General features: G+C 45.6%; 1 protein-coding gene across 1 annotated transcript in view; it reads left to right on the top strand.

The window, feature by feature from the left end:
* Nucleotides 1-23,643, top strand: part of TBC1D1 (TBC1 domain family member 1) — a 182,878-nt gene that overhangs the window by 134,400 nt on the left and 24,835 nt on the right. Inside the window, exons 15-17 of the mRNA XM_049790103.1 lie at nt 11,428-11,613; nt 14,444-14,605; nt 21,616-21,774. Of these exons, the coding sequence (XP_049646060.1) occupies nt 11,428-11,613; nt 14,444-14,605; nt 21,616-21,774 (507 nt within the window). The remainder of the gene's footprint in view (nt 1-11,427; nt 11,614-14,443; nt 14,606-21,615; nt 21,775-23,643) is intronic.

Consider the following 23,643-nt stretch of genomic DNA (forward strand, 5'->3'; position numbering starts at 1 on the left):
CCTGTGTGTGCCCCAGCCCTCTTGAGCCATCTCCCTGACCTGCTACCTGAATTTTACAAAGACTCATGCTGGGTGGGAAGTGAACTGACTGTCATATGAACCTAGGCATGTCCTTCAGGGCCACGTTTTCCAGAATCTATAGAGCATCAGGCAGTGGTCATGGCTGATGTGAATGACATAACTATAGGAGAAATTTGGATGAAAATGAACAAATCTGAGTCAATGAGAGATGTATCCAATTGCTCTGGGAAGTATTTTATACATTCTCATTTGGCACACAAGATGCCTGGGTGGTTAAAACAGCACAGGGCACCTGCTCCATCACCAGGTTATCTGGGTGAGGATGGGGCATGATTTTCTTGCTCTTAATTTTCCTAGCTGTCTCCAAAGGATTCCAATTACTGCTCCATTGAGGTCGCTGCTGGGACTTCTGAGGGTGACCTGAGAGGCTGTCAACACTTGGTGGCAGTGTTGCACCCTGTGTGTTGTTCCCCCTCAGTGACTTCTGAGATGTGGGCTGGCTGACTTTCAGCTACTGTGTTTTTGTTTTGGTTCTTGGCTTTATTTTATTTCACTTTTGTTATTGTTTTTTTTTATTAGTTTGTTTCAGGTTGTGCCGTTCCGGCCCATTTGCATCTTATGTAAATGGAGAAATTACCTTCCAACAAGAGAAACCCCGCAGGGGGTTTTATGGAGTGGGCAAAACTAGGAAGAATAAGGGGGAAAAAGAAAAGAAGTAAAAGCTCTGCAGTTGCCAGAGACACGTGGCCTTTTGAGATTGTTCTTAATTTACTTTCTGTATAACTTGGCGTTTTTGTGATGTGTCTCAGAGGCTAGGTTCTGGGTAAAGTACTGCAATATGGAATATGATTGTTCATGGATTTCTAGTTGGAAACAATTAGATTTCCCCTCACCCCCTCTATTGTTTATTGTGCTGATTGGCACATCATTACATATACTCAGGCGCTACTGCGAATGCCAAGATTTTTACCTGGTAGGTTGTGTTGGTTTTTTTGTTGTTTTTATTTGTTTTTTAAAAGCCTGTTGGAAGATTAGCATTGAAGGAGCTATTTTTAGTTAATTATTGCTAGTTAAGCTATCCAGTCCTTCAACTTGGGGGTGAGGGTTAGTGATTCTCAATCTTTGTCTCTTGCTAGAAGGCTTCAGGCAGGAGCTGCCTGAGGCCATGGGCAAGGGAAGGAGCCTGAAGCAGACAGCTTGGGTTTACACCCTGACATCCAGTATTTACTCTAGCCTGGAATAACCTTTGAGACTGGTCCAATTCAGCTTGGGGATTTGGGCTTCTGGGATTCAAATCCTAAATGCCCCATCATGTTTTGTTTGTTTGTTTTGTTTTGTTTTGTTTTGTTTTGTGATAGAGCCACTAAAGTCCAAAATATTATATATCGATAAAAATTTATAGACATCTTTGAGGGGCATGGATGGCAGCTTCAAAATTAGGTGGCATGGGTACGAATCTTTGACATTGGATACAGCATTTAAGGGGACACTCTCAGCAGACTTGAGTACTGACCCTGTGCTTGCATAGCCCTGGGAATGGGGTCTGCCTCTTTAACTGTTGGTTCTACTCTCTTCAACGGGTTGCCAGGCCACCTTCCTCCAGAGGAGGTTAGAGAGTTCTAAAGAGGGTGATTGGCTAAAATTTACTTTTTAGAAGGGACACAGCAGTAGGGCGTTTGCCTTGCACAGGCTGCCCAGGATGGACCTGGTTTGATACCCAGCGTCCTATATGGTCCCCCAGCCAGGAGCGATTTCTGAGCGCATAGCTAGGAGTAGCCCCTGAGCGTCACCTGGTGTGGCCCAAAATCCAAAAAAAAAAAAAAAAAAGTAGTAGTAGTAAATGTTAACACCCATTTGCTAGCTCAGGTCACAATAGGGTCACTGGCTCCAATCCTAATCTTAAAAATAATTCAATTTTTCCTAATTGAAGGGTGTCTCTGGACTCCATTTATTTAATAAAGGAAAGAGAGCAGAGCTCTGGACTGTCGCAATGCTGAGTGTTCTCACAGGACAGGAGAGGAGCTGTTTGCCTCTAGGATGACAGTTGTTGGCACATTGTACAGCTCTCGACTTTTGCAAACTGCTGAGATTAAAGACAAGGGATGCGTTAGAACGGTTTTCTGCTTGAGTATTGCAACATACAGGAAAACACCTGTAAGATGATTAGGACCAATTGGTTTATTTTGCACAAAAATTGAAGAGAGTGTGTGTGTGTGTGTGTGTGTGTGTGTGTGTGTGTGTGTGCACGCGCGCGCATGCGCACGCAGGCTCATCCCAACATGTGTGTTAGTTTCAGAAGCCTCTGCTCATGCAACCCTACCCCAGCAGCTTGAGCCTGGGAATCGCCCTGGGCAGGCAGCTTTCTCTTTCCCTGGTCTGTTACTGGGGGGAAGTTTTCCTTTTTTTTTCCCCTCTAGAACCAGCTTTGTCTCCTATGAGACTTAAATTGTGAGCTGAGCATTCATTTATTTTATTTTTGTTTTTTCTTCAAGCTCTGCAAAACTTCCAATTTAGGACTTAAATTCAAGGGCAGAGGCAGGGAGAAACTAGAATCAGCATTTCTAACAATGACTGCAGAGTGGCAGGTGGAGTTTGAGAAACCAGTGCTTGGGGGAGCTTCATGGCCCCTCACTCTGCCACAGCAATGGAGAGCAGACTTAGTTTTGTTGTTATTGTTGTTGTTTATTTCAGGGCAGCATTTGGCAGTGCTCAGGGATTATTACTGGCTAAGAGTTTAGGAATAACTGCTGGTGGTTCTCAGGAAACTCTATGGAATGCCTGGGATTGAATTCAGGTTAACCTCATGCCAGGCAAGCGCCCTCCCTACCTGCTGTGCTATTACTCCAGCCAGAATTGGAGGTTTTACCTGCTTGTAGTGGTCATTTATAGGGGTTCCTCTTTACCTCCCACACCCCATCTTCTTTGCCCTGCCAGCTTTTCATTTTCCAGGCCTTTTCCTCCAGGTGCCATATTTGACATTGTCTGAGGTTGTGTCTGACCAAAAGTGTCTGGAATCTTGTGATACCTATATAACCAAGGAAGGATTCTTTCTTGAACAGGGTGTGGAGGATGGTGGGGCAAGGCTAGTGCAGTGACCCCAAGAAACCTCCATTGGAGTAGATTGCCCCTTCTCTTCCTCTCTCTTCCTTCCCTCCAGTAGTGGCCCAAAGATAAAACAAAAAACCAAAACAAAACCTAGCTAATCTAATTGGTTATACAGAAACGATTGAGAGTCCTCTGTTCTCAAGGACTCCCACAAGCTAGGTGGGGCGATTTGGGAGTCTGCTGTCACAGCTTTCCTGGGTCACAAAGGAGGAGGCCAGGACAGTGGCAGAGCAGAACTCTTGGGTGTGCCAGGAACTGGTGGTGGATTGGGTGGGAACGGAGGTCACCAGTGCCACAATCTGTTTCTGATGACCTAGACCTATTCATCTACTACCAATCCATTTTCTTGACTGGCGCTCTCTCTGGCCCATTCTGCCAAGTTCCATTCTCTGAGAGAGGGAGTTGTTTTCCGATCTTCAGCTGTTTTCAAAAGACATGGCCTGTTGGTGGAGCTCCGGGAGTGCTCCGGAAGCAGAGGGCTGTGAGCCGTCTTTGGTGGTCAGTGGCTGCTTAGTTACAAGAAGCAGAACATGACCTGGACCAGCTGGATCCGAGTGAGGTCAGTGAAAAACAAGATAAGAATCAGAAGTTGTCAGGGATGGGGCAAGAGACAGACAGAGACAGAGAGACAGAAGTTGTCAGGGATGGGGCTGGAGAGAGAGAGAGAGAGAGAGAGAGAGAGAGAGAGAGAGAGAGAGAAAGAGAGAGAGAGAGAAGAGAGAGAGAGAAGATAGAGAAGAGAGAGAGAGAGAGAGAGAGAGAGAGAGAGAGAGAGAGAGAGAGAGAGAGAGAGAGAGAGAGAGAGAGAGACTACAGTCGGCAAAGTGCTTGCCTTGTTGGCACCTGACCTGAGTTCAATCCCCAGCACCATATAAGGTCTTCCTGAGCCCCAGGAGTGATCCCAGTGCGCAGAGCCAGGAATAAAATTAAGTTGGTGGCTGGGAAGGATGGCACCAAGGGGCTGACATATATACTTTGCATTCAAGAGCCTTGGATTCCATAGATCTCTGAGTATTTCTGGAAGCGATCCCCAGCTCAGAACCAGGACTAGCTCCTGAGTACCAGAAGGAGAAAAATAGAATTTTTTGTTTTTTGACGGGGTGGGGGCCACCACCAGGGATGCTCAGGGCTGACTCCTGACTTTGTGTTCAGGGATCACTCCTAGAAGTGCATATATATTTAGTGTCAGAGATCAGATCAACTGCATCAGGACCAAGGCTTACCCACTAAAGTAAAATTGTACAGTGGGAACTTTTTATAAAGGCTTGTGGAACCCTTTGTCTTTCTGTTAAAAAGGTACTGTGTGGGACTAAAGATATAGTACAGTGGGTAAGGTGCTTGTTTTGCATTTGGCTAACCCAAGTTTCATCCACGACATTCCATGAGGTCTCAGAGCACTACCAGGAATAATTCCGCAGTGCAGAGCCAGGAGTAAGTAACCCCTGAGCATAGCCAGGTGCGATCCCAAAACTAAAACTAAAACAAAACAAAATTATGAAAAACATCATGTTCCCTCTTCTTCACTGCTCTGTTCTTGGAAATAAGAACTGTTCTATTGAATTGATAACCAATGGATTAAATATGTTCTTTAGGGACCGGCGAGGTGGCGCTAGAGGTAAGGTGTCTGCCTTGCAAGCGCTAACCAAGGAAAGATCGAGACCGTGGTTCGATCCCCCGGCGTCCCATATGGTCCCCCAAACCAAGGGCAATTTCTGAGCGCTTAGCCAGGAGTAGCCCCTGAGCATCAAACGAGTGTGGCCTGAAAAACAAAATACATATATATATAATATATTATATATATATATTTATATATATAAAAACAAAATGTATATTATATAGATATGTGTTCTTTATCTAAAATTAATAAGTTGAGCATGGTCAGGGTCATTTTAAGGTTCCTGATCATTTTGAAATAAGTAAGGTCAGTGATGTGGACAAACATGGGGGGTTTTGTGGCCATTATTATGTAAAGTTTTTAAGGTTATAAACCAGTTTTGGGGGAGGAAGATATAAGGCCAGAATGTTGTATTGATGCTGTGAAACCCTGACTGCCTTCCCTCAGCTTGAGGGATTGAGGCCGGGGCTTCCCAGCTGGAAGGGCCTCATGTCCAACAACACACTAGGCATTGCATTACGTGGGAAGAAGCAGCTTGTAACTTAGCCTTCCTTCTCAGAGCGCAGACCCCACTGGGCCCTCTCCCCCAGCACAGCAAAAGAGTGTTTCCTAAATTTGCAGTTCCTAGTCTTCCTTTCCTGCCTTTTGCTCCAAGATCATAGCCAGGTAGACATGAATAGTTTCACAGCTGGGGACTGTGTAGGGTGCTCAGCTGAGGGTGGCAAGGAGGGTTTGTAGTTGGAGTTTGGTGGGGGTTCCTGTGCCAGTCCCTGTCTCCCCTCATTCAGGTGTCCTGGCGATCTTGGCAGACCCCAGTAATAACATGCAGGGGAAATCCCCCCTTCTCCCTTTCCTTGTTCACACACCTGAGCCCTGTATTCCTTTGGATGACCTCTGACCTTCCCACTACCAGTCCCACCCCTTCCACCTAGGGCAGCATCTCAGCAGTTGCACTGAGGGATGGTGCAACCAACTCTACGAGGGTCTGAGATGTGTTCCTCTTATTTCTCTTTCTTTCTGGTTGAATAACTTTATATTTCTTTTTTTCTTTTTAACAAAGTCTTTAGTCACCATGAGATACACACAAAATTGTTGATGATTGAGTTTCATTCAAACAAGTATAACACCCTTCACCGGTGCACATTTCGCACCACATGTGCCCTGGTGACCCCTCTGTGTGAGCTGGGCTGAGGGGGCCACCATCTTGTCACCATCTTTGTGCCTGCTCTTGTGTATCTTGGGCATCTCAGGTTATGTACTTCATTATGCTGTTGTCCAAGGAAGGTCAGACAGCAATGAGAGTCTCAGTGAACTCCAGACTGCAGGACAGATGTGGAGTGAAAAGCCAAAAAAGGACCAGAGAGAAGGGCCAGAGTAGACTTAAGCAGAAGGAAGCCCTAGTTTCAGCCTTGACACCACCACCACCACTACCACCCAGCACAGAGTCGAGGAGATGACCCTTCCCCCCACTGCAAAAAGGAAATAGAAAAATACTGAAAGTACTTGTCTTTGGGAGTTAGGATTATAGCTTCAACTGCCTCCCCCCACTAGTGTTCCCAGAATTTTTTCATATTCGTATGTGGAAGGAGCATTAAACGTGTGGGAAGTTGATTTGGGTTAGTGAAAATGAAAGGACCCTGTGTTAGCATTTATATTTTTTTTTGAGGGGGACCCTGCATACCCAGCAATGCTCAAGGCTAACTCCTGCATCTGCACTCAGGAATTACTCTTGCAGTGCTCATGGAGTCATATGGGTGCTGCGGATTGAATCCAGGTTGGCCATGTGCAAGGCAAGCACTCTACCTGTTGTATTAATCTAATCTCTCCATGCCTTTTCAGCATTTCTTAACTAAATGGTGTGAATTTCAGTGACCTCAGATGGTTGCCTTCGACAAACATTAAAAACAAAATTGGGCATTTGAAAACATGAGGGTCACTTTTTTTTTTTTTTTTTTTTTGGTTTTTGGTTTTTGGGCCACACCCAGCATTGCTCAGGGGTTACTCCTGGCTGTCTGCTCAGAAATAGTTCCTGGCAGGCACGGGGGACCATATGGGACAACCAACCACCTTTGGTCCTGGATCGGCTGTTTGCAAGGCAAACGCCGCTGTGCTATCTCTCCGGTCCCACACTTTTTTGTTTTTAATGTAATGATCCCATTCAGACATAATGAACTGTCTTAGCTTGACTTGAATCAATAATATTTCCAAGTATCCTTGCTGCCTTATACCATGTATCATGAATCCACCCACCACTTGCTTGGTGAGTCTGTAAGCTAAAGTTAAGAGGGTCAGGGAAATGGTAAATGTCAGAGGCCAAAGCTCCTCAAATGGAGTGTGTACAAAAATGTCCTTATAGCGGAGTTGGATCAGAGTTGTGAGTTCAGGACTTGTTCCCTTTCCCTAGATTGAACTGATGCTCTCAGTACTATTATGCTTTGTGGGGGAGAGGAGGGACCTGACAGACCATGTGTCTTCCACACCTCGAGAGTTGCCATAACTAGGTCCTTGACAATGCCTCTGACAGCCTGGCAGAAGAGGAAGGCAAACCTGCAGCTGGCTATTGTGAACTGCTGCTCAGGAGCAGCACCTCAAGGTTCATCATTCTCCCATGTCAGGATGGTGACCCCAGAGCGACTCCCCCTTACAGTGCCCAGAAACTTCCGCCTGACTGTTCCTGAGTCCATTGAAGGGATTTCATGGCCTTACTTCTCCCATGAAGGGCCATTGTTCCCTCTCTCCAGCCAGTCACAGCCCAGCTCTTGACCCCTGACCTCCCTTCCACCATGGTGCCTTCCCCAATTCCACCCAAAGCTTAGTTAAGCTCTGCCCCTCCTAGGTCAGGCTCCTGAGGTGGCCTCTGCGTTCTCATCTTGTCTCCCTCCCCCCTTATGGAGGCTTTGGGCCTCACTTCTCACACTGACCTGTAATGAGGCTGTTGAGATGTGGGCCTTGGGACAGAGCCTGGCTGCATCCTTGTTTTTGGCTCTGATGCATAATGGGGCTCAGGAGTGGTCAACACCTTGTTTGCTTATCAGAGAGCTTTGTAGATAAAGGTGATTTACTATGCATCAATATCTGCTGCCTACAATGCACAAAGATGTGCATGTGCATGGCCCATATCGAGTTTGACAGGAACTCTGAGTGATTTCAGTCAATGTTGGAAAGATCTGAGTCCCAGGGCCTTGGGCTTTGAAGGTCCCCAGGGACCTTGCCCTGTTTTTTATTTATTTAAATAAACATATTTATTTAAGCAGCATGATTATAAGCATGTATGTAGTTGGCTTTTAGTTATATAAAACACACACACACACACCCTTCACCAGTGCAATGTTCCCACCACCAATGCCCTCCATCTTCCTCTTCCCCTACCCCTTGCTATATTCAAGTCAAGGCATTGTAGTCTCACTCATCTCTGGGTTTTAAGAAAAATAAAAGATATTATTGTAATAATACCCAGAAACAATAGAGATGAGGGCTGGAAGGTCCGGCCCACTATATGAAGCTTACCACAAAGAGTGGGGAGTGCAGTTAGAGAAATAACTACATGACAACTGCCTTGCCCTGTTCATGATGCTTTCTCCACTGCGTCTTTCTCAGGATGCTTTGGTTGGTCCTCTTGGATCTATTATCTGTGCTCAGGGCTGAGATTGGCAGCCCTGGGGATGCATTTCTCCAAATCCAGAGGCTAGACTGAAGATTTCTATGGGGTTGCTGTTGATATTGGGGGTGGGGGATTAAAGAAAGTGATGGGGGGCAGGGAGCAGGGGAGGGAGGAGTCCTCTCAGAGGTCACGACCTTGGTGCTGAGCTCTGAAGGAGGGGGGTGATTGGAGACAGCCTGACAAAGAGAGGCCAAAAGGGCAGCGAGTCATTGTGAGGGAGAGGCTCCTCCACAGCCTCTCTGTGCCTCTCACAGCTTCAGGTCCTGCACATTCAGGCAGGGCCCTGGTGCCTGCTATTGTTGTCGGGAGCCCCTGGTACCCCTTTGTTGTTCTACCATAGAATAAGCGTCAGTCTCAGCTCTGTTCATCTGCGGATGTTTATTTATTTATTTTTTATTTTTAGAACTCTAGCTCCGTGAAATAGAATTTAAAAGTTGCTGATATTGAGTTTCGGTCATGCAATATTCCAACACCCGTCCCTTCTCGAGTGCTTATATCCTGCCACCAATTCCCCTAATTTTCTTCCCATCATCCTACCCTTACGCTCAGGACTTTTTAAAAAAATGTAATAAAATTAGAATTGAATCATTGTGACACACAGTTACAAAGTTGTTCATGAGTTTCAGTCACACAATGTCCAGCACCCATCCCTTCACCAGTGCACATTTCCTGCCACCAATGACCCCAGTTTTTGTCCCACCCCACTCCCCCCCCAACCTATTTTTCTATGGCAGATAAATTTTATCTCTTCTCTCTCTCTCTTAATTTTTCTTTTTCTTCCTTTTCGACACTGGGTTCAATATTATTACTGAACGGAGGGTATCATGCAGATCACTTTACCTTCTTTCAGCATCCAGTTGTTTTGTTTGTTTGTTTGTTTGTTTGTTTTTTGTTTTGGGGCCACACCCGGCAGTGCTCACAGGGGTTACTCCTGGCTATCTGCTCAGAAATAGCTCCTGGCTGGCAAGGGAGACCATTTGGATTGCCCAGATTCGAACTAACCACCTTAGGTCCTGGATCGGCTGCTTGCAAGGCAAACGCTGCTGTGCTATCTCTCCGGCCCCTCAGCATCCAGTTCTTGTCCAGACCTTTTCTCTGAGTTCCCAGTCCTGGTGGTGATGGAGGTGCCTGAGCTACAGCTCTGTCTTGCCCCAGGCTTGAGTAGATAATGTTGGCAGCAGGGAAAGGGCTTGGTCTCTGGCCCAGTCCTGGGAATTCTCCCTCGAACCTCACTGGAACCTGTAAGGAGTGACAGGGTTATTGGTGTGATGGGAAGATTGGGAAACTGAGGCACAAGGTACAGTCAGCGTGAGAGCAGGGACTGTATGATGAGGATGGAGTGGAATGGAGTGAAGTGTGGCTGTGTGTGTGTGTGTGTGTGTGTGTGTGTGTGTGTGTGTGTGTGTGTGTGTGTGTGTGTGTGTGAGTGTGATATCTACGAATGAAGCATATGGCCCTGGGATGAACCAGCCTGACTTTGAGCCCAGCCCCAGAGGTGAGGAATGTACATGACCTGCCCAAGAGCACATGTACCTCTGTGAGCCTCAGTTCATCCATCTGGGAAGAGACAGTGATTGAACTTATCTTGAGCCCCTGCTAGTCCTGGGTGTATTCCCTTGAGTGCTGATGATTCCTACAATGTTCCAGAAACAGAAAGAAGACTGGGGTAGAGACAGGGGTGGTGGCTCAGGGGTAGAGCACTTGCCTTGTGTGTAAGGCCATGAATTCATCCCTGATGCTGGGGGAGTAAGAGAGGGAGGGAGAAAGGGAGTATAAAGTAGTAAGAGACTGTCTAAGCTGGTTCCCATGTTGCACCCCAAGGAGTGGGAGGTGGGAAAATGTCCCCAGGCCCCTGTGCCTTGCTCCAAGCTAAACAGCAGAGATGGGAGCCAGCATCTGGTCCTGCTTCACTGACTTACGTGCCCCAGCTTCTGGGCCTGATATTCAGGTTAGGATTACTTGAAACTGTCTGTGTAAAATGCCTGGCTCAGCACCCCGCACCTGGCTGAGGATCCAATTAATGGTCCCTGTTCTCATCATTGGCTAATAAGCCTGGTTCCAGCTTCTTTTAAAGTGCCCCATCTTGGGGGTCAGAGAGATAGCACAGCAGTAGGGCATTTGCCATGCAAGCGGCCGACTCAGGACTGATCGGTGGTTCAAATCCCGGTATCCCATATGGTACCCTGTGCCTGCCAGGAGCAATTTCTGAGCAGAGAGCCAGGAGTAACCCCTGAGCACCTTCATGTGTGGCCCAAAAACCAAAAAAAAAAAAAAAAAAAAATGCGCCAATCTTCCAGCACAATGCTTCAAAATGCTCACAGAATTTTGGTCGCCTGGGTTCCAATCCTGTCCTGATCAGCTTTTCTGGCTCTTGCTTCGGATATTGAGCAAGTTGATTCAGTTTCTTTTTCTCAGTTTGGTTTTCTACAGTCCTTTTGTCTTAATATTTGTATGCTAAGTAAACTTTTAATACCCTTGGAGGTCTGATACATATTACGGACTGTGTGAATGCTTGTTATAATGAACAATATCAGATAACTCAGAAGAAAATAAAAATAGACACCTTGAAAATGAGAGATAGTACAGAGGTTTAGTCTCTTGTCATGCACACAGCTGGCCATGATTCAGTCTCTGGCATTGCATATGGTCTCCTGAGCACCAATGGATATGGGCTCAAACCCTGTCTCCCCCTAAATATGTATGCTTTGAGGAGTCAAGGAGATAAGTGGTAGATCACATGCCTGACATGTAGAGGACCCTCGAATTTGATCTTCAACATCACATGACAGCCACTCCCTCCTCCATTGGATATGGCCCTTATAAATATGTGTGTATGTATTTGGTAGATAATTATGGTTCAAAGTTGATTTACTTCAGTGAGGGTCAGAACATTAAGTTTTAATTTGGCAGTCTTTATGTAATATCTAAAGGAGAAGGGTTTTCTAACTTGGCACCATGTCCAAAGATAGATTTATATTTAATGAAAAAAAAATGACCCTGCAGAAATGTCCTTTGCCTTCCCCAGACTACTCAGAGTTGGGTGAACTCCCCCCACGGTCTCCGCTAGAGCCAGTGCGTGAAGATGGACCCTTCAGGCCTGTCCCGGAGGAGAAGAGGAGGACGTCGCGTGAGCTCCGAGAGCTGTGGCAGAAGGCAATTATGCAGCAGATCCTGCTCCTGCGGATGGAAAAGGAGAATCAGAAGCTGCAAGGTAGGTTGGGAAAGGCTCCATGTGCCCTGCTTTCATCCCAAGTGCCTCAAACTTAATTGGCTCAACACTCCCCTTTCCAAAAAAAAAAAAAAATGAACTCAGCACCCACCACTGAAAAAACTAAACAGGAAATGACACCCCATTGCTCTTCAGTGTCCTTGGCCTTGGTGTCATCCACTTTGGGAAATACTGCTTTAAACCCTGGGCCTTCAGTGTGACTCTTGGGAGATAGGAGATGGTATATGTAGCAAAATGGAGCAAAAAGAAAGTTCTTTTACTAGACTATTTGTCTTCCTTCCAAAATGAACTGATGTGCTTTTGAGAACTCTGATGATTATCTTGCCTGTGTCCAATACATCCTTTTGTCACATTTAGCATGTTTAAAATTTCTCACAAGAGCAACTCAGTAAAGTAGCTGTGATTCCCATTTTAAAAATAGCAGGAATTGGCCCAATGATGTAACTCAGGGGTAGAACACTTGTCTTACATGTTTGATGCCTTGGGTTTGATCCCTGGGAAAATACACACACACACACACACACACACATATACACACACACACACACACACACACACAAGAACTGGGATAAGAAGTATCATGATTGAGGCCAGAGAGATAGCATGGAGGTAAGGCATTTGCCTTTCATGCAGAAGGTCATTGATTCAAATCCTGGCATCCCATATGGTCCCCCGTGTCTGCCAGGAGTGATTTCTGAGCATGGAGCCAGGAGTAACTCCTGAGCACTGCTGGTGTGACCCAGAAAACAAATCAAAACAAAACAAACAAACAAACAAAATTAAGCCCAAGAATTTTAAATCCTACTTGCAACATTGTCAGTTCCATGTTCCTGGGCACACTTTAGAACTTACTTACCTGGGATTTTAGGGAGTGATGTAGTGGGAAATAAGCTGGTTAGATGTGTGAACTGGCTGATCCATGTCTTTAGGACTATGACCAACCCTTACCAAACTAAGTGTAAGGCCTCAAATGAAACGGACAAATCTCTAGAAAGATGAAGTTTACCAATACTAATAAGAAAAGAAAGAGAAAATGAGAACCACCTCAAAAGTCTCATTTGTGCTGAACAATTGTCACACAAAGAGAACTCTGGACTCCTGGTTCTTATGGATTCCTAGGTCCATAATTGATTCCTGCCTGGTTTCAGAGAAAAAGTGTGACCAAACTCAATGACATGGTGGTGAGGGGTCAGTCTGCTCTGTCCACTGGGGCCCAGCTCTCTCTCCTCCCAGCCCACACATCTAGAGCATTGAAATATAAAGTTAGAGGGAAGGGCAAAGGAGGGAGATATGGGACACGTGCTGGGAAAAGGGGTGGAGGGAGAACAACCCTGGTGGTGGGAAGAGCCTTGATTCATTGTCACTATATACCTTAAATATTACTGTAAAAGAGTTTTTATTCACTTTTTAAATAAAGATTATTAAAAAAAAATAAAGTTAGAGGGGAAAAAAGAGAAAAGGAATATAGTGACAGAAGCCAATGTGGTAAGCAAAAGGGAGAAGAAAACCAACCGGGGTCACATGTGTTATGTTGGATGAAGACTAGGATCTTGGTGGGAAATATGAAGAATTACATACAGATACTGACATAAAGTCCCACACAGCCAGAATCCATAGTAATGGGAGGGACCACTGGTAAAAAAGGAGCATCAGCAGCCAATCCACCAGAAAATGAAAAGTAACTAAATCTCAAGTGCATAGACACGTTGTATTTGATCACCATCATTATAAAGCTGGGTTCACCTGTTCTGTGCTCCACCCACTCTCTTCATCTAACACTTGGGCACTGGATCTAATTCTTAGTTAAGCAGGACTCTGGCATTGATCACAGGCTCTCACTGCATCTCAGAGGATTTTGTGGGTTCAGGATGCTCCATTTTCAAATCCATTTTAGAGCTGTCAGGTTCAGCTTTCCTGTGATCGATCCCTGTTGGCCTCTTCCCACTCCTCCCCGGTTTATTCATTTAAAAATAATTCTAAATACAGGTAAGGAAGATCAGTGGTGAGTTTTAAATTTTGTGGAACCTTGGACAAAGGCCCCCATGAAAAGGGAGGCTTGATTCTGTCAGTAAGAGGTAGATGGATGATGGTAGAGTGCTGGGGCAGGGTGAGGCTCAATAAGATAGAGAGCTTAGTCTAAGATGGACAGTCTTCCTGGAGAGCCCCCATTGGTCTGGATGAAAGTGCCCTTTTGAACTGTAACCTTGCCAGGCATGGGGAATTAATTAATTAATTAATTATGTTTAGTTTTGGAGCCACACTCATCGGTGCTCAGGGCTTATTCCTGTCTCTCTGCTCAGAAATTACTACTAGTGGTGATATATGGGATCATAATAGGATGCTGGGGATCGACCTGAACTAGGTTGGACACATGCAAGGCAAGTAAATAAATGCCTTACTTGCTGTACTGTTGTTTGAGCCCCCCCTACACACACACACACACACACACACACACACACACACACACATACACACAAGGGGAATTTAACAGGTACCTTCCACCCTGGAGCCACCTACGGTTTGTTTAGCTGGATAGTGGGATATACATGGGACCAGTGTGCACATCTGGGTATGTTTTAGCACAAGAACCAATCAGATTTTTTGTAGGTGAGAAGGAAAGAACAACTGAGATGATGTAATGAGTTGTGGTTCATTTTGTTTTTAGAATTTTTTTCCCCAGCTGAGGAAATTGAGCTTGGGCAGGAGGGTTGGGTAATAGAGGCTGTCAAAGGTTCACCAAGTTGGATGGATGTGGAGGATTCTCACTTGGCCTCAGTGTTGGCTAACCTGTTTTTAAAACGATCTCTTCCAGCTTCTGAAAATGACTTGTTGAACAAACGCTTAAAGCTCGACTATGAAGAAATCACCCCCTGCCTCAAAGAAGTGACGTGTGTGTGGGAGAAAATGCTGAGCACACCAGGAAGATCGAAAATTAAATTTGACATGGAAAAAATACATTCAGCGGTTGGGCAAGGTAAACTTCTGGTGGGAATGGGGTCTGCACGGCCTCATGCTTTTCTAGAGCCTGAGGAGGGAAGTATGGGACTGAAAAGGGGACTCTGAAAGTGGTGGCTCCCTGCTCTCAGTCAGTCCTTCTCAGATTGTTCTCTTCTGAATAAATCTTAGATAAACCTTATGACTCTCATCCTCAAAGAAATAGAAATGCTGAGAAAGCAGAAGATGTGGAAAACCCAGGAGTTAACTGTCTGTAATCTGGGTAACGATTTGAGAAGGTGCTGGATTTAAATAACACTAAGCCAGGGGTGAATCATGTGGCTTCTCTATTCCGGAAGAAGAGTCACTTCAAATACCCCCAATCCAACACATCATTCAAAATTTACAACAGGTTCAAGAACAGTGGGGAGGGCACCTGCCATAGATGCAGCTGACCTGGGTTTGATCCCTGGCATCACATCAAGAGCATAGAGCCAGGAATACGTCTTGGTTACTGCTGGGTGTGGCCCTAAAACAAATAAATCTAAGATTCAGGTTCTGAGCTTAGAGCCAAGTGCTATGACTTCACCCTCCCTTACCCTAAAAGTAATACGATAAAAGGTTTTTAAAAAATAGGGGCCAGAGGAGCTGGAGTGGGTGGCGCTAGAGGTAAGGTACCTGTCTGCCTTGCAAGCACTAGCCTAGGACGGACCACCGTTCAATTCCCCCGGCGTCCCATATGGTACCCCCAAGCCAGAAGCGATTTCTGAGCGCATAACCAGGAGTAACCCCTAAGCGTCAACGAGTGTGGTCCAAAAAAACAAAAAAACAAAAAAAACAAACAAACAACAAATAGGGGCCAGAGCAATGGTGCAGTGGTAGGGTGTTTGCCTTGCACACAGCTGACCCAGGATGGACCTCACTTTGATCCCCGGTGTCCCATATGATCCTCCAAGCCAGGACCAATTTCTGAGTGCAGAGCCAGGAGTAACTCCTGAGCATCACTGGGTGTGGCCCAAAAAGTCAAAAAAGTAAAAATAAAAATAAATAAATAAATAAAAGTGAGGTCCAGTCAGAACCACACTTCTGACCTGTCAGGCAGAATTCAGAACTCTTGAGAAGAGTAGAGGTTTTGCTTTGGGAGGAGCACTGCTGACAGTGTTCAGGGGCTGCTCGTACTCATGGCACCATGTAGTGCCAGAGATTAAACCTGATCTCTCACATACAAAGTCAAAGCTCTAGTCCTTTGCACTCTCTCCCTTTGCACTCTCTCCCTAGCCCCGGAGAAGACCATCTGTTGTGTGGGTGATGAGGTGTCTCTTCTTCCTGGCTCTGCACTCAGGAATCATTCTTGGCGATGTTTAGGGGATCATATGGGATGCCAGGGTTCTAACATGGGTCAGCCATGTTCAAAGCAAGCACCCTACCTTCTGTGCTATTGCTCCAGCCTGAGATCTCTCCTCTTAACCACTTGAAAAGGCCCCCAGCAATGTAACTAAAGGGTTCGCCAACCTTCTGAGTTCAGAGTAGCAAGATTAGTAGATGTCAGCTTGGGAGATCAAGAGTTCTGTGGAATTCTAGATACCTCAGAGTGTGGTTTTCGTTTCAAGTAGTGGTTTTCAACCTTTTTTCACACCTGCAGGGTAGTGAAAGTAAATGAAACATTTGGCAGGCTGCTAAGGCAGAGATGAAAAGGCAAGGCTTGTAATAGGATTTTGTGTATATCTATATTTTTTGGTTTGTTTGTTTTGAGGCTGCACCCAACTCAGGACTGACTCCTGGCTCTGTACTCAGGGATTACTCCTGGAAGTGTCCGGGGGTCCATAATTCATGCCAGAGAGCAAAGCCAGGTTGGCTGTGTGCCAGACAAGTGCCTTCCCTGCTGTCCTGTGTCTATGGCCCATACGTATTTTGTTTATTTGTTTAGTGGAGCAAGAGTTTATTGAACAAAATTTAGAAAGATGGGGGCAGAGGGAGAGAAGGGGAGGAATACCAGTTCAAGAGAGAGTGTGGGCTTGAAATATCAAGCAAGTAAAAAGTCAGAGAAAGACATGTATTCAGGGTTAACACAGGCTTGAAGGAGCAAGCAAGCAAAGAGATATAGAAACAATCAAGCAAGGGAGAATGCAGGCCTGAGAGAGCAAGCCCTGTCTGTGTTCATTTTTTTTTTTTTTTTTTTTTTGGTTTTTGGGCCACACCCGGCGGTGTTCAGGGGTTACTCCTGGCTGTCTGCTCAGAAATAGCTCCTGGCAGGCACAGGGGACCATATGGGACACCGGGATTCGAACCAACCACCTTTGGTTCTGGATCGGCTGCTTGCAAGGCAAACGCCGCTGTGCTATCTCTCCGGGCCCGTCTGTGTTCATTTTTAAACCAAATGTTATCAAATGAAGCTATCAGCTATAGCAAAAGCGTTAATAATGTGTTAGGAGGCAACCATGTTCATCGTAGGCCAGTTGGAAGTTTCTGTGAATGGTGGTTGAATCCCATGTCTTACTGACTCCATTAAAAATGTCCACGAAGGCCCACTTCTCTGGGAGTGGACACACGGGGAGTTGGCAGATGGTCCAGGGACAACTGCTGCTTCCTTTTGTCCCAGCAGTACCACTCAGAATAACTCACTCTCGAATTTTGTCAGTCTCAATTCTGTGGCAGGAAGGTGACTTACTGCGGTGAGGTTTGAGAACTGCAAAACAAACCAGAACCGAATCCTGCACCCATGTCATAGTGCTTGGAAAATGTACCAATGTGAAGAGGTCTGAGCTCACTGGGGGGATTTGGAGGGAGAGGAGGAGAGCTTAGTTTCACGGGTAGCTGTGGACAGCTCCATGTGTGCATGGACAAGCATCCAGACATGGATGCCTGTTAAGGTTGAGCCAACCTTATCTGATCCAACCATTCCAACCCTGCTTAAATGTGTTCTTCTGAGTAGTACCTTCCTTCCCTTCTCTTGCAAAAGATTCCTGCTTTGGATGGAACATTATGTGTTAGTGCTGATCATGGTTAAATTTTCTATTTCTGCATATTTTTCGAATTTACAAAAAGTTTGTTGTTGTTGGTTTTTTTTTTTTTAATTCGTTTGTTTCTGTTTTTGGATCATACCCACTGGCATTCAGGAGTTACTCCTAGCTCTGTGCTCAGAAATTACTTCTGGTAGGCTCATATGGGATATGGGATGGGATGCCATATGTGATGCCAGGGATCAAACGCAGGTCTGTCCCGGGTCAGCCTCTGGCCCCATACAAAAAGTTTCTTTTTTAAATTGCTTTTGAGGTCAGGACTGAAAAGTGGTATGTGTGTCTTGTGTGTGTGCATATGTTGGGATGTGTGTTTGTGCATATGGATGCATATGTACATGTGTGGTGCTTGTATGCATGTCTGCGCCCCATGTGGTATGTGTCAGAGTGCATGTTGCAGACACTCCCTGCTGGAGAAAGACCTTCTAAGCTACTATTCATCAAAGCTGATGTGCACAAGCCTTGCTTCAGACAGTTTTCTCATTTTTATTGGGCTACTGTTGACAATGTGCTTCTCTGAAATCCAAAAGGTCTGATAAGATAACGGGAATGACTTAGGAATGAGAGGAAGTTGGTCATCTCATAACTTGGGAGAATTTCCCAGCTTGAAGGGGAAAAAAATTATGAAAAGCCCCACAATAAATCATTGCCAGATAAATAGATTTTTGTCCTGATATCCTGATAAATAAAACAGAGTAGCAGACTGCATTTGAGCCTCATTAATCAGGATTTTGAAATAGTTGTGTATATGTACCATATTTTCTGACTTTTGAAACAAAAAAAAGTCAACTGAAAATCGGGGGTCGTCTTATATGCCGAATATATCCCGAAAAATGTTTCAATATGCCGCTAAATGAAAATTGTCTGAATATTGCCACAAAACGAATTTTCCAACTCGATCCTGCACCAATCACTGCAAGGCTGCTCTAACCGCCTCTCTAACTCAGCCAATCCAAGCAGGCTTTTGATGTATGCAAATTAGACAATGTTCTGGACCTCAATCTACACTGTCAAAAGCCTGCTCAGATTGGCCAGAGTCAGAGAGGAAGTCTATGACAGTATAACCTTTGAACCTTTGCTGGTTGTGATTGGCTCACTGTGGTACATACAGTTGCAGCACAGGAACGTTCTGTCTGATACAGCGAATATAGACCTAAACCTATGTGGGGTTTTTTTTGTTTTGTTTGTTTTTGTTTTTGTTTTTGGGCCACACCCGGCATTGCTCAGGGGTTACTCCTGGCTGTCTGCTCAGAAATAGCTCCTGGCAGGCACGGGGGACCATATGGGACACCGGGATTTGAACCAACCACCTTTGGTCCTGATCGGCTGCTTGCAAGGCAAACGCCGCTGTGCTATCTCTCCGGGCCCCTAAACCTATGTTTTAACTGCAAAATTAGGGGGTCATCATATACGCCGACAAATACGGTAAATATACTCAGACTATATTACTGAGTAGAATGGAAGGGAACGAAAGTACATATTGATATAAAAAGGCAGCTACCAGTCAGAACTATTTCTCAGGGGCACTTGTATGAACATCATTCATTGAACCCTAATAGCCAGTTGTGAGGATGAAGTCTGGGAGCTGATAACTGCCATGGCATTTGCTAATCTGGAGGGCAGTGCTGGTAGCGGCAGCAGAAACCACTCCTGGGGGAAGCCAGAGCAGAATACCTGCTCCAAGTGGCTGAGATAGAGATCCAGCCATGGCCTGGCACCATTCTGGATGGAATGAAGAGAGTCATGAAGGAATTTCAGTTTGGAAATCACTTCTAATGAGATGGGCCCCCCTCCAAAGAGAAGCATTGGCTGTAAGAGAACTTTCTGTAAAATTGAGACCTTTCCTGTTAGCTTTAGTATTGAAATTCTATTCTGTAGAAATGTCCATCACAAGGGTTGTGGCAGAGCAAGTGTGAGGACCTGGGTTTACTCCCAGCCTGTTAAGGGGAAATTACAAACAAAACAAACAAGCAAATAAAAAACAACTCAAAACCAGAAATGTGAGTCCAATTTAAAGGGCTTTAGAATAAGTTTCCTTTTCTTTAATGCTCTATCCAATGATAACGTAGCATGTGCTACAGGCAGCTCTTTCTGTCCCAAATCTAGTTTCATCAGAGAATATTTCAGAATCTTAGCTTCTCTTAAGTCACCTTCCACCCTTCAAGCTGGCTTTAGCTCTTTTCTCTGGTAATTAACCTCTTTTTGCTGAATACATTTTAACACGATCCTGAGCATAAAAATAGACGTATTAACCAGTCATTTGCTGGTAATAAATTACTAGGGGCTTTATTTGGAAATGACCTTCACATTCAGTTACTGATCCCCAGTTTTAGCTGCAGGACCTTAAACTTTTGCGGTACAATATAGGCTTCTCACCCTCAGTTTTCTCTCTATTGAAACCCTTGGCCTACCTGTACATCCCTATTGCTTCTCCCCATTGCTGGTGCTGAGGCCAGGGGACCAGCAGAGTCTCCTCTCTTCTCTCCTAACTCTTTTAATTTAGTTGTTTTTTATTTTGGGGCCACATCCAGCGGCACTTGGGGATTACTCCTGGTTCTGCACTTAGAAATCATTCCTGACAGTGCTCCGGGGAACCATATGGTATGCTAAAGGTCAAACCGGTCAACTACTTACAATGCAAATATCCTACCCACTGTACTATCTCTCTGGCACCAACTCTGGCTCTTTTATTGTTTATATTTATTGTGGCCATACTTGGCAGTGTCACTCCTGGCAGTGCTTGGGATAGGGGGCAATTATGTGGTGACTGGGCTCTCTGCATGTACTGCAACCTTTTGAGCTGTGGACTCTTTCACTCTCAAAGAGTAGCACAAGTTCCCAGAAGTCTGATGTGCCACATCTGAACTCCCCTCCCTTTGTTTCAGTGGTTTTTTTTTTTTTTTTTTTTTTGGTGGGGGGTGGGGGGAGTCCCCTGGACATTAGGATCAGACTCACTGCTTTTCTTGCCCTGATCATTGTTTTTAGGTTTTTTTGTTTACTTTTTTTTTTTTTTTTTGGTCTTTGCTTTTGGGACACACTCAAGTGCTCAGGGCTTACTCCCGATTCTGTGCTCAGAGATGCCAGGGCTCAGGGAAATATATAGGGTGCTAGAGCTCAAAGCTGCATTTAAGGAAATTGCCCTACTCACTATTTTATTTCTCTAGTCCAATGCCCCAACATTATTGATTGACTCCTGTCATCCCTTAATATACCATGTACCTGACAGAGAGTCTAACCAATCTGAATAGTGTATATAGGAAGGGAAATGGGAAGTAGGAGGGTGGGGGAAATGTAGAAAGCATGGAGGAGATGGAAAGAATGAAGGAAGGCAGGAAGAAGAGAGGAAGGAAGAAAGGAAGAAGAAAAGAAAGGAGAAAGGAAGAAGAAAGAAAGGCAGGAGAAAGGTAGGAAGGAAAGATGGATGAAGAAAAGAAGGGAAAGGAGGAAGGAAGGAGGAGGAGAGAGATTGGAAGGTAGAAAAAGGAAGGGAAGAAGGAATGCAGGTAGAAGAGTCGGTCCATGGTGGCCACTGCCAAGCTGTCAGTTCTTTTGTTTGTTTGTTTTTGTTTTTGGGTCACACCCGGCAGTGCTCAGGGGTTACTCCTGGCTCTATGCTCAGAAATCACCCCTGGCAGGCAAGGGGGACCATATGGGGTGCCGGGATTCAAACCACCATCCTTCTGCATGAAAGGAAAACACCTTACCTCCATGCTATCTCTCAGGCCCCATCAGTTCTTAATGCATCTAGAATCTGGATCATGGTATCAAAAAGTAATTTGCTGGAGCCGGAGTGATAACGCAGTGGTAGTGCATTTGCCTTCCATGTAGCTGACCCAGGACAGATCTGGGTTCGATCCCCAGCATCCTGTATGGTCTCCCAAGCCAGGAACGATTTCTGAGTGCATAGCTAGGAGTAACCCCTGAGCGTCACCAGGTGTGGCCCCAGAACAAAACAAAACAAAAAGTAATTTGCTTTGCTAGGTTGAAATTCTCTGCTTCCAGCCTAATTCCCACTTGCTTCCCACTTTTGCAGGTGTGCCCCGCCATCACCGAGGGGAGATCTGGAAGTTCCTGGCCGAGCAGTACCACCTGAAACACCAGTTCCCCAGTAAGCCGCAGCCCAAGGACACGCCATACAAGGAGCTGTTGAAGCAGCTCACCTCGCAGCAGCATGCCATCCTCATCGACCTGGGTGAGTGGCCAGCACCATTCCCTCTGCTCCTGCCAGTGTCTGACGCCCTCACCCCACAGCAGACTTGACTCCCAGGCCTTTCAGTGATTGGATGAAAAAGCTCTGCCTCATGTAGAGAAAAGTCTTTCTTTGCCAGGCTCCATGCAGGCAGCATCCGTGGCCTGGTTCAGCTCAGGATTTTCAGTGTGGGCTTTGTCATCAACCCAGAGCAGCAGCCTGGAATAAGAATCTTCCACTTGAGTCTGTTTGTTTCTTTCTTTCATTAAAATTTCTTGTAAATGTTTGTGTTGCAACAGCAGTACTTAGGGATCATTCCTGGCTCTTCACTCAAGAATCACTCTTTTTTTTTGGTCTTTGTTTTTGGGTCACACCCGGCAGCACTCAGAGGTTATTCCTGGCTCTATGCTCAGAAATCACTCCTGGCAGGCTCAGGGGACCATATGATGCCGGTAAGGCAAACACCTTACTTCCGTGCTATCTCTCCAGCCCCAAGCACTCTTGACAGTGCTCAGGGGACCATATGGGATGCTGGGGTTTGAACCTGGATTGGCTGCATGCAAGACAAGTACTGAGCCCACTGTGCTATCATTCCAGCCCATGAGCTTGGTTTCTTTGCATGAACCCTCCGTGGTTCTGAGCACTGCTCACACACCGACTGCAATAGAATAGGTTGTGAAAGCCATTGGCATGTGCCCCTGTGGCTCTTAGGAAATTTGGGAAATAATTGGAAATTGGACCCAGAAGTATCTGTCTGGGTTCCCAGACCAATGCACAAAAGAGCTAGAGCGAGAAAGTGAGGAAGGAGGGAAGGAAGGAGAGAGAAGGAGGAAGGAAGGAATGAACAAACTGGAACAGTCACTTACAAAGCTTGTGTTTGATTCCCTGCATGCCAGACGGTGCCCCCAGGTCCAACAGCAGTGTGAACCTCTTGGGAGTGGGCCGAAAAGAGGCTCCAGCAGAGCACGGCCTGACCCCTGAGCATGGAGTTAGGAGTAAGCCTAAGCACTGAGAAGTGTGGCCCCAAAAGCAATTTTTAAAAAAGAACCTCTGACTTGTCACTGAGGGTCCTGTCCGGCTGTGACCTGCAGTGACACTTCAGCTCCTCCCACCACACCAGTGACTAAAGGAACTTCCTGGTGGAAGGGACTTGTGTGGGAGGCTCTGGGCTAACATCATGAATGTGGCTTGTTTTTGTTCTTATAAATATATATTGTGATTCAGCTTTTTAATTGAATCATCAGATGGTAAAGTTACAAAGCTGTTCATGATTGCATTTCATTCATACAATGTCTAACTCATATGACCTTTTATTTGGCCTCTAGGAAACTGCTCCCTTGTCCCAGGCCACATGATACTGACCATGTTTATTTTCATGTTCATTGTCTGTTTATTTTTATTTATTTATTTATTTTTGGTTTTTGGGCCACGCCCGGTGATGCTCAGGGGTTACTCCTGGCAATGTGCTCAGAAATCGCTCCTGGCTTAGGGGACCATATGGGAAGCTAGGGGATCAAACTGCGGTCTGTCCTAGGTCAGCGCCAGGCAAACACCCTACCGCTTGCACCACTGCTCTGGCCCCTCTGTTCAAAGCAAATGTTCTAAACCTGCCCTGGATGTATGGAATGACATAAAAGTTACCCAATTTTGGTCTTCCACTTTCTGCCAGACACACTGATGGGTAGATACTGATTTTATCCCTCTGTGGAGATAAGTCTAGGAAACTACAGTTAAGATGTGGCAGGGCCAGAGCATTAATAGTACAGTGGGTAGGGTGTTTGCTAGTACAAGGCCAGATTGCTTTGATCCCTACTATCCCAGATGGTCCTGAGCACCACTGGGTTTGGGTCTCCACCCACCCCCCAATAAAAC

The sequence above is a fragment of the Suncus etruscus genome, chromosome 16 (genome assembly GCF_024139225.1).
Source record: "Suncus etruscus isolate mSunEtr1 chromosome 16, mSunEtr1.pri.cur, whole genome shotgun sequence".
Classification (NCBI taxonomy): Eukaryota; Metazoa; Chordata; class Mammalia; order Eulipotyphla; family Soricidae; genus Suncus; species Suncus etruscus.